Raw genomic sequence first — 10,440 nt, forward strand, 5'->3', positions numbered from 1 at the left:
ATGAGTTCTTCTTTCTTTTATCACTTAGCTTAGGAGCCGTGCGAGATAAAAATTTTATGCACGATTTTCAATGAGACAAAGAAGTGAGGAATGAAAGTTTCATGCACGGTTTTCAATGAGAGAAAGAAGTGAGGAATCCTCTTTTAGACTCTGACTCTCCCACTCTAGTTGCTTTTCTTTATGTTACTTCGAAAATAGCTGCTTTAGTTTCAACCACTCAATTTTTGATATTCCTTTTAATTTCTCACGAATGACATCTTCTTCTGGAAATCCTAGCCATTTTTTAAAATTTTATATTAAATCTAAGGTTATTAATGTAATATTGGAGAATCTCATTGCTATTACTCAAACAAGCATGAAACGTATGCTTGTGTATTCAAACGTATGCTTGTGTATTCGTCCATCGGTCAAATCGGATATGTAATTATTGGAATGATTGTTGGAGATTAAAATGGTGGATATACAAGCACAAGATTATGCACGATTATACACAAAATATCCTCTTTTGGCTCTTTTTTACAGAAAACTTTATTAGCTAGCATTGTTTCTATTATCTACTATTATCTCAAAATAATCACGAAATCAAGATCTCCTAAGAATATCCATCATTTTAGTTATTACTTTGGAATTTTCTAGACATTCTCTTTTACTTATTTTGCAAACTTGATGTATAGTTTAAGATGTTGGAATGTATTATGATGCATTATTTTTTTACTTGGTTTTAAGATGTATTATGCATGAAGCTTAAAATCCATGAGTATGTGAAATGCATATTTTCGTTCTTAAATGATTTTCATTATTTTTGGCATTATAGATCTAGTTAAAAGAATCAAAATAGGCTTAGTATTTCCTACTTATTATTTATGTAAGATAATTATTTAAAAGTTCATATACTTTAAATTGCATATAAGTTTATTTAATGAAAAAAATTGCAGAAAACCGAACAATTATACAATATCTACCTTATGTAACACATTCGGATTATTTAATTACTATGTTTACATAAGCAATACGGTAAATGGTCCAGATAATAAGTACCTAAAAGTTGGGAAATAGTAAAAAATTGTGGATAACTTTTGTTTTTGTAAAAGTTTTTTAATTATTAAATATAAAAGATAAGCTAAAAATTATAGTTTAGAAAAATATTCATCATTGGTTATATATTTTCTAAATTATATTGAACTAAAAGTAACTTATTATTATCAACTAATTAAATACACATAACTAAAGCACAACAACGGATGAAAACAAACTTTGATTTATTAAATTTTCCATACATAATTATAATTATACAATTTTAAATTGAATTAATGAAAATTAATATGAAATTTTAAAAAAAAGGATGAAACTGTTCCATTCCATTTATTCAGTGTACACAAATTAGGTTAGAAAATCTTTTCAACTAATCAATAAAGGTTGGAAGACTTTAATAATAATATTATTATATTAATAACTAAAATCAAATTAAAATATCACATATTTACAAGTCACACCTCATTTACCAACATTAAATTTTGTTAATTAGATTAGATTGAGAAAGCTCCAAAGAAGACAATATCTATTAACGGTCATAACAAATAGCATTAGAATGAGACACTGAACTATGTGCCAGCGTGCCAGCGCAGCGAGANGATATGAGACGAGAAGGTTGAAGGTTGTTCCCTGGAGGAAGATAGATATGAGACGAGAAGGTTGAAGGTTGTTCCCTGGAGGAAGATAGATATGAGACGAGAAGGTTGAAGGTTGTTCCCTGGAGGAAGATAGATATGAGACGAGAAGGTTGAAGGTTGTTCCCTGGAGGAAGATAGATATGAGACGAGAAGGTTGAAGGTTGTTCCCTGGAGGAAGATAGATATGAGACGAGAAGGTTGAAGGTTGTTCCCTGGAGGAAGATAGATATGAGACGAGAAGGTTGAAGGTTGTTCCCTGGAGGAAGATAGATATGAGACGATGTGCCAGTAAAGACGCTGGGCCCCAAAAAATCAGTTAGAAAGAAGGCAAGTCATATGCTAACCTCATCCTCGCGGAGTTGCGATTGTGCGGCACTCACTTCTCAGCAACAAGTGAGTTAAGCCTATAAGTTCTCGCATTAACTATCGGGTAGGGAGAGTAATTATAGGGTAGGGAGAGTAATGATAGTAGTGAAAGCGTCATATAATTCGAAACAAGAGTTATTAAAATTAATGAAGAGTTTATTGAATTGATTTATAAATGAAAACATTTAAATGACATAATAAAAATTGTGGAGAAACTTAGATTCTTGTTAAGAGCTCTCTTTATTTTGCATTCCATTGTTCAGTTCTTCACTTTGATGTGCAGCTTATCTGTGAAACAAATACAAATACAATAATCAATCAATTAATTATTAAGAGAAAATAAAAATGATATAAAAAGGAAGAGAGCATACCAGCGGCTTCTTTCTCATCACAATCTTCATCGCACTTAACTTCGCAGAAGCTTTGGCCATTGCCCTTTTCAAGGCATTCCTTCTCGCATTTTTCGTAGCATAACCTATACTTGGCTTCAAATTTAGCCTCATATTTGGCCTCCTTCGCGCTTTCAGTGGCACTCGAAACCTGCAATGCACCCACCACCACAACGCACACCAACAACACTGCAATCATCTTCTTCGCCATTTTATTTTATTTTATTTTATGCTTTTTCTTCTGCCTTTCCAATGCTTCTTTTTGCGAGCGGATGAGTGTTTCAAAACCTTAGCAACCCTTTTATAGGCTTCTACCAAACCTAAATTTAGATCAATACCCTTATTTTCGGCCATATATTTGGTTCCCTAATACAACAACAAATTCTATGCCTTTCATTTATAACCAATACTATCCATAACCAACCAAATTTCCTCTCAAATCTCCATACTTATGTCACCAAATAAATACCAACTCCAAATCTTAGGTATTACAAATGTAATTTACTCAAATGTATATCAAAACATATAGTGGGCAACAAGTGCCAGGGAGGACTCCTGGATTCCGAAGGGGTGGATTGTGGGACTAGTAAGGAACAATTGTGGAACAAGTGTCAACAAGGATCTATTCTAAATCATCATGCCTAATCATTCCCCACAAAAGTTTTAGCACGTGCTTCAAACGTCTAGAATTCGAGGTTTCAAAATTAGAGTTTCGATTTTAAGTACTTTTTTTACTGTTTTATACCCACCGTTTCTTCGACAATCTATTCTAAATCATCATGCCTAATCATTCCCCACAAAAGTTTCGAATAAGCAGGACAGTTACTCAGTTTTTTTAGCACGTGCTTCAAACGTCCCGATTTTGGGGTTTCTGAATTAGGGTTCGATTTTAAGCACTTTTTTACTGTTTTATACACTCCGTTTCTTCGACATTCTATTCTAAATCATCATGCCTAATCATTCCCCGCAAAAGTTTCGAAAATGATGGATAGTTACTCGGTCTTTTTAGCACGTGCTTCACACATCCTGAATTCCGGGTTTGCGAATTAGGGTTCGATTTTAAGCACTTTTTTTACTGTTTTATACACTCCGTTTCTTCGACATTCTATTCTAAATCATCATGCCTAATCATTCTCCACAAAAGTTTCGAAAAAGATGGAATGTTACTCGGTTTTTTTAGTACGTGCTTCAAACGTCCTGGTTTTAGGGTTTCCGAATTAGGGTTTCGATTTTAAGCACTTCTTTTGCTATTTTATGTTAGGTTATGGAGCTGCTGCTTTATAGCTGAGTCAATCGTTATACATACTAAAACTATATTTGGTAAATGAGTAAATTGTATATTAGAGTAAAAAGCTATATCGGGTAAAGCTATATATGGTAAATAGTTATATATATTATATTGGGTAAAGCTAAATATAATAAGCTAAACTCAAAATTTACTTTATGTTTTCTCTGTATTCTCTCCTACTCTACATATTTTAAGTCATCAATATAAATCCTTTAACCAGAGTTCTCCTTGCATTTTCTCTATCCTGTTCTTTGTGTTCATCTAGATCGATTGTGTGCATTGTTGTGCGATCCTAACAGCATGCACGTCCAATCGTTCTAGTGCAATTTTTATTTCGAGAGGGATATTTCAAGTAAAGCAACGGAAGTTTGAAGGACCTTGTAATAGCCCAATTGACTTTCAACTTGAGAAACATTGTCGGCACCAAAAAGTGTTCAGGGAAATAATTGGATCAATTTTGCACGTGTTGATAGATTGACATTATCAGGTGAAGGAGTTTTTGATGGCCAAGGAAAGGCAGCTTGGAAAAGGAATGATTGCCACAAACACATGAATTGTGCGCAACTCCCCGTTCTAAGTAATATGCCTTCAGCTTTCCTTCTCAATCTCATGCATCTGGTTGTTTTTTAAAGGGCCTCTTACATGTCTGCTCTAATGTTGTGACATTTATAATTTGGTAAATGTTCTTCATTGAGATAATCTTTAAACAAAGTGAAAAAGTGAAATTTTGTTGAGTTTTCAATTTTATTGGGTTCTGTTCAAATTTTTAGCTTCATTATCGACTCTCACAAAATATTATTTGATTATACAAAATGTTTAGAGTTTGAGGTTCAACTTCATCACCAATTCAACCGTTAAGAGAATAACATCACTTGATAGCAAGAACTTTCATATCAACGTCCTCGGCTGCAACAACCTGACGTTCCATAATATAAATATAATTGCACCAGAAAATAGTCCCAACACTGATGGAATACACATCGGTCGATCAAATAAGATCACAATCACAAAGTCCAAAATTGCAATTGGAGATGATTGCATTTCTCTTGGAGATTGAAGCAAACTAATTGAAGTCACCAATGTGACGTGCGGACCAGGACATGGAATAAGCATCGGAAGTCTTGGAAGATACACTAACGAAGAACCTGCTGAAGGTGTCATCGTAAAGAACTGCACGTTAAATAACACCACTAATGGTGTCAGGATCAAAACGTGGCCAGCTTCTGCGGCTAGCGGCACCGCCACCAATATGCACTTTTTGGACATTATAATGGTCAATGTTAGCAACCCTATTCTAATAGACCAAGAGTATTGTCCGTGGAATCAATGCAATCAGCAGGTATGGATCGCATTCTCGAACCTTTGATTCATTTTTTCATTATAACTTCACAAATAAACCATTTGTTGTCTCATTTTAATTTTCAGATTCCTTCAAAAATTAAGATTAGTATAGTGAGCTTCAAGAACATTAGAGGAAGTTCTGCAACTCCGCTGGCAATCAAACTTATTTGCAGCCGTCACTTACCATGTGACGATGTAAAAGTAAGCAACATTGACCTTACTTACAATGGAATAAAAGGTCCTATTTCCTCCCAATGCGCGAATGTGAAACCCATCATTTCAGGAAGACAGAACCCCAAGATATTCTCCTCTCCTTATGTTGTCCGCATGAATTGTTCATTGCCATAGAACTTCAAAATAATAGACAACCTTAATTAAAAAAAGAAGATCGTCTCTATCCATTTGACTCTCATTCTTTTGAGTTTCTTTTGTTGTACTTTTCGAAATAAATAAAATGGTCGAATGTTTGGAGGAGACTTTGTATCGTGAACAACCTAATGTTTTTAGTACCTCGACCTTATAAAATAAAATGGTTTCACACTTCTTTTTCATTTTAGATTTGAATCCGAAATAAGGCAATGTTTATTTAAAAAAACTAATCCATTACTCAAGAAAAGAATCACCAACAAAAATATCAAACTCCTCTTTCTATTAGTTACCCTAAACATATCATTTACTATTGGAAATCTTTTAGAATAAGTTAGATGGAATCTCCTAACCATATCCGGTGGATATGGCACAGATCCATTATTATTGTTAGAGAAGAATTGACATTAGAGGTGACTAATCCAGCAAGTCGTGTTCTTAAATCTATCTTTTCCGTCAATTGTATAATTTCGGTTGCAATTTTTGGGTATGACTTGAAAAAATTTAGGTTTTAGATTAGAAAATTAAGTGACAAGTATTAATATGTATTTTAGGAATTTACATTTAATATCGAATTATCGACCTATTTATCCAGACCAATTTTACTTTTAGGAAAAAACGTCGATAGTCCTAGAAAAATTAAATATCAAAAGTAGCTAAAGGTTCTAGGAGTTTAATGTACAAGAACTCATCAAACTTTTCCCGCGGTAAATAAGGCCAAAAAACAACAAAAATCACAAAAGAGAGAAAATAAAAACAAAACTTGGTCTCGATCGATGATGCTATGTTTCGTGTTTTCAAATCTTAAGATATTTGTTGTTCGTGAGTTGAGTTGGGTCGATGAATTCTGGAATGACCAAGTATATATTGTTTTCGATTAGTAGTTTTATAGGTAGCTTGGTAATTAGGGTTTTATTTTGAACTAAATGTATAAGTTTATGGGTTGGTTTAAAATGTTTTATTTAAATTTGTGCATATTTTATTAAACAAATTTTATTACTAAAATGAAAAACAACATTATAAATTTACATGTAAGAGAGTTGAATAAATTTTTAGGGTATTGTATTAGCAGCCCAGAAACCATGGAAGCCAAGAGGAAAATTGAGATGCTTTGGGACTTCAAGCCTTGCTACAACTGCATCCCCTTCTCCAATTTTTTTAGCCTCCAAAATCATAAGATAACATCTTTGTATTGATACTGCGTACTGCATTTACACACTCAAATCATTTACTTCAATTTCTTAATGTTTAATAAAATAAAATAAAAAAGTTAAAGATGTTTTATGAGTTTGCTAACCTCAACCACAAGAACATATCCATCCTCTTCTCCATCTCCTTTAGGAACAAAAACAGGTTCTCCGACGAATCTCCGATTACCCGCAGACCATGTTCGGGCAGTGTTCATGACCGTGTCAAGTTTTACGATCGTATCAAACGGAAACGACGGTAGCGATTCCCGATAACCGGAGGAAGTTGCAGCATATAAGTAATTGTTTTTCATCCCTGAGAATGTAGGGTTTATCGCTGGAAAATCTGAGGCTTTTGTCCATTGGTTCAAAGGCTCCACGCTGCATTTTTCGCATTCCCCATTCTTACTTAAACTTATGGACACCTGCAAAAGATCGTTGGGAGGGAGTCCCACATTCGTTAATTTAGGGAAGCCCAAAACAAAAAGTCATGAGAGCTTATGCTCAAAGTGGACAATATCATACCATTGTTGAGAGTCGTGATTTCTAACATGGTATCAGAGTCATGCTCTTAACTTAGCCATGTCAATAGAATCCTCGAACATGTAGTAAAAAATGACTAAATTATCGAGCAAAGAGTGTATCTCAATTAAGGGGAGGCTGTTTGAGGGCTCTATAGGCCTTAGGGGAGACTCTATGGTGTACGATGAGAGAATTGACAGAGGATTATTGGAAAGGAGTCCCACCTTGGCTAATTTAGGAAATGACCTTGGTTAATTTAGGAAATGATCCTGAGTTTATAAATAAGGAATACATGTCCATTGATAATGATAATGATAGGTTCATAATAGAAGGTAGATAATGATAGATTAACAACCTCTAATGCTCATGGGTTCAAAATGGATAATGTCAATACCATTACGGAGAGTCGTGATTCCTAACAAATTTAATAACATTTACCTTAACAAGGTGAGGCAACAACTCACTTTTGGTTCCATTGAGGTTCATAATAGACGGGTCGAGTTTTTCCGTCTGCCAATTATAACCTTGTGGGAATAGATAAGAGTGATTACCTTTTAAAACAAAATGGTTATGAAATGGGACGAGAAGTATTGAGGAAAATAGGTCTTACCGAATAGTTTGTCGAAATTGAACCATTGATAAGAGCAAGCAGAGGCATGGATTTGGAAGTCCAAGTTGCCTTGTGGGTTGGTAAGCTCAAAGGCATTGCCAACATGGAGTAGCCAAAGGCTTGAAGGAATTTGAATGGGCTGTCTCCAATCTCTGGTTGGGTGATGCTCACCAAATCTAGGCAACAAATAAACTGGAGATGTGGATTTGCTTGTGTTTACACCCAGCGCCGATATCATTGGAGATGCCCCGCTAACCGCACCCATCGCACCTTCATTTCCACATTCAATGCAAATATGTTTTCATTATTATTAAATATCATTCCATTATTTTAAATTTTTTAATTGATATATGTGACATCTCGCATCTATTTGGGATGAGAACGAAACATTTTATGAGGGTGTAGAAACTTTTCCCTAATATGCGCGTTTTAAAACCTTTGAATGGAAGCTAAAGAGAGAAAGTCCAGATAAGACAATATCTAATACTAGTGGGCTTGGGCTGTTACATAAATGGTATCAGAGTCAGACACGGGGCGATGTGCCAGCGAGGAGGCTGAGCCCCAAAAGGGAGTAGATTGGGGTCCCACATCGATTTGAGAAAGGAACGAGTGTCAGCAAGGATGATGGACCCTGAAGGGGATGGATTGTGAGATCCCACATCGGTTGGGGAGAAGAACAAAATATCCTTTATAAGAGTATTCAAACTTATCTCTCTGTAATATATACGTTTTAAAAATGTAGGTAAAGCCCAAAAGAAAACAATATGTACTAATACTGGACTTGGAGTAGAGAAGAGAAAGTTCAAAAGATAACAACAATTTCATAAGGTTGATTTTGAATTCATTTGAATCCAACCATAAAATATTTGAGTTAAGTTGGTTTGAGTTATTCGAGTCATGTATTCAAATTAAAATTTCAATCGTAGCTCAATAATAATAATAATAATAATAATAATAATAATAAGAACAAGAAGAACATACCGAAGAGATCAAGCTTAATTCTGTTAGCGAAGAGGATGTAATGAGTATCGGTAAAAGCCCAATCGTGAATCATAAGGTGATCATCGATCACAAATTCTTTCTTCTCTAATAACTTGAAATTACTGTCAAATTCTGCACAATAAAAACCCCAAAAGAAAATCAAGTTGTAATAAATGGTAACAAAATATATAAGAAATAAAATTAAAAAAATATATATATATTATACCATAAAATGTGAAATGACTGGTAGGTAGAAGCATATCTTCAGCATTGCATGAGTTTAAGAGGAGGCGATTCCTTTGAGCGTCCACCTTGTAATGCGACAACAGCCTCCTTGGTGGCATCTTGAACACTCCTGTACCCATTATTCCCACATTCTATTTTTTAATTACTTTTTTTTATTATTTTTTTATTTCCCATTTTGCCCACTCCACCATTATTTTCCCTTTTTTTAATTCAAAACCAATTATTTTATATATTATTCTTACCTGCTTTCCTCTCCCCATTTCTATTGATAATTCCTATTGTTTTTAATAATAATTATCTTCTTATTTTACCGGTTTTAATCCCTATTTCCACCCATGGTTTAATTTCAAATATTTATTCTAATTTTATATTTATTAGAATAATATATGTTATAAAGTTAAATCTAAATAGTATAATATATGTTGTAAAGTTTAAAATAAAAGTAATTTATTATAATTTGATGAAATAAAATTGAAACTAAGCATCACTAAATACCAACCGTAGAGAACAGGCTTCAAAAGCTCCGCAGCAAAACGCCAAAACCCAGCACCGTGAAGTCCGCCCTGGGACGGCGAATCACGATCACAGCCACCGTCAACACCTGAAAACTTGCCGACAGTATCCAGAGTCTCCGGCTGAATCTCGTACGGATCTCCGCCCTCCCACAGGCACAAAAGGCGGCCGCCCCACTGCAGCACACTCGTATTCGCCACATTTTTCATAACCTTCGTATTCCCCAACTTCCTCCCTCCTTTCAACACGGAGAAAGGCCCTCTATGCGTGAACCGCCACGTGTCCGTCGCAGGATCGTGCTCCTCCATCTTCGCCTCCGTTCTCACGTACTTCGCCATGAAACTGACCTCCTTTTTGTTCTCGAAAATGAATGCCCTGAGGTACCCGTGGCCGTCCAGTGGGTGTACTGTAGAGCCATGGTCGTCAGAGAACAGGCCTGGTCCGGCGAGGTAGTAGGTGCCGGAGGGGAAATTTTCGGGGATGGCACCTTCAACCAGGCGGAGGACGGTCGGGTCCGCCGTCTCCGTCCGCTGTGAAACGAAGAGGAACTGGTAGTCCCAGAAGGCTGCGATGGAATCCTCAACGGTGGGGATCGAGGGAGGAGAATTGATCGATATCTGGCCGGTGTTCGGGGAGGGAATGGATATGGCTTTGGGAATTAGAGAAGGCGGAAATCGGATACCGGTCGCCGGAGGAAGTTTGATCGGCGACGGAAATTGAGGTCGGAGAGATGGAGTGAGTCGATTGGCCTGCATCTCTCAGAAGTGTTTCTTAAGTTGGGGCTGCGACGGTGGTTCCCTATTTATAGAAGAAAATGAGGAGCAGAGGTTAATAGTTTTAAGATGAATTGATAAAAAAAAATTAAAAAAGAAAAAAAGAAAAAAAGAAAATAGAGCAGTTAAATTGAAAATTAATTTGATTTAGTTGGATTTCTTTGTGGCCTAATAATTGGTTCAAATTA

At 35.4% G+C, this 10,440-nt stretch overlaps 1 protein-coding gene across 1 annotated transcript; it reads right to left on the bottom strand.

Annotated features, from left to right (window-relative positions):
- Nucleotides 1-2,178: 2,178 nt before the first annotated feature.
- LOC111807045 (carotenoid cleavage dioxygenase 7, chloroplastic) lies at nt 2,179-10,234 on the bottom strand. The gene is made up of 9 exons (XM_023692618.1): nt 9,466-10,234; nt 8,947-9,075; nt 8,721-8,852; nt 7,740-8,009; nt 7,568-7,653; nt 6,718-7,032; nt 6,485-6,625; nt 2,408-2,639; nt 2,179-2,324 (listed from the first exon to the last, which is right to left on the bottom strand). The coding sequence occupies exons 1-9, from the start codon at nt 10,232-10,234 to the stop codon at nt 2,296-2,298; spliced, it is 2,103 nt and encodes a 700-aa protein (XP_023548386.1). The 3' UTR covers nt 2,179-2,295.
- Nucleotides 10,235-10,440: the final 206 nt, after the last annotated feature.

Source organism: Cucurbita pepo, chromosome LG12 (genome assembly GCF_002806865.2).
Source record: "Cucurbita pepo subsp. pepo cultivar mu-cu-16 chromosome LG12, ASM280686v2, whole genome shotgun sequence".
Taxonomy (NCBI): Eukaryota; Viridiplantae; Streptophyta; class Magnoliopsida; order Cucurbitales; family Cucurbitaceae; genus Cucurbita; species Cucurbita pepo.

What these genes read in the sequence shown, in the direction of transcription:
- LOC111807045 (XM_023692618.1), bottom strand. Translation starts at nt 10,234, where the DNA reads ATGCAGGCCAATCGACTCACTCCATCTCTCCGACCTCAATTTCCGTCG. An exon ending in TTTGAAGCCTGTTCTCTACG is followed by an intron (nt 9,076 to 9,465) that starts GTTGGTATTTAG and finishes TAATGGGTACAG; the next exon opens with GAGTGTTCAAGATGCCACCA. An exon ending in CAGTCATTTCACATTTTATG is followed by an intron (nt 8,853 to 8,946) that starts GTATAATATATA and finishes TTTATTGTGCAG; the next exon opens with AATTTGACAGTAATTTCAAG.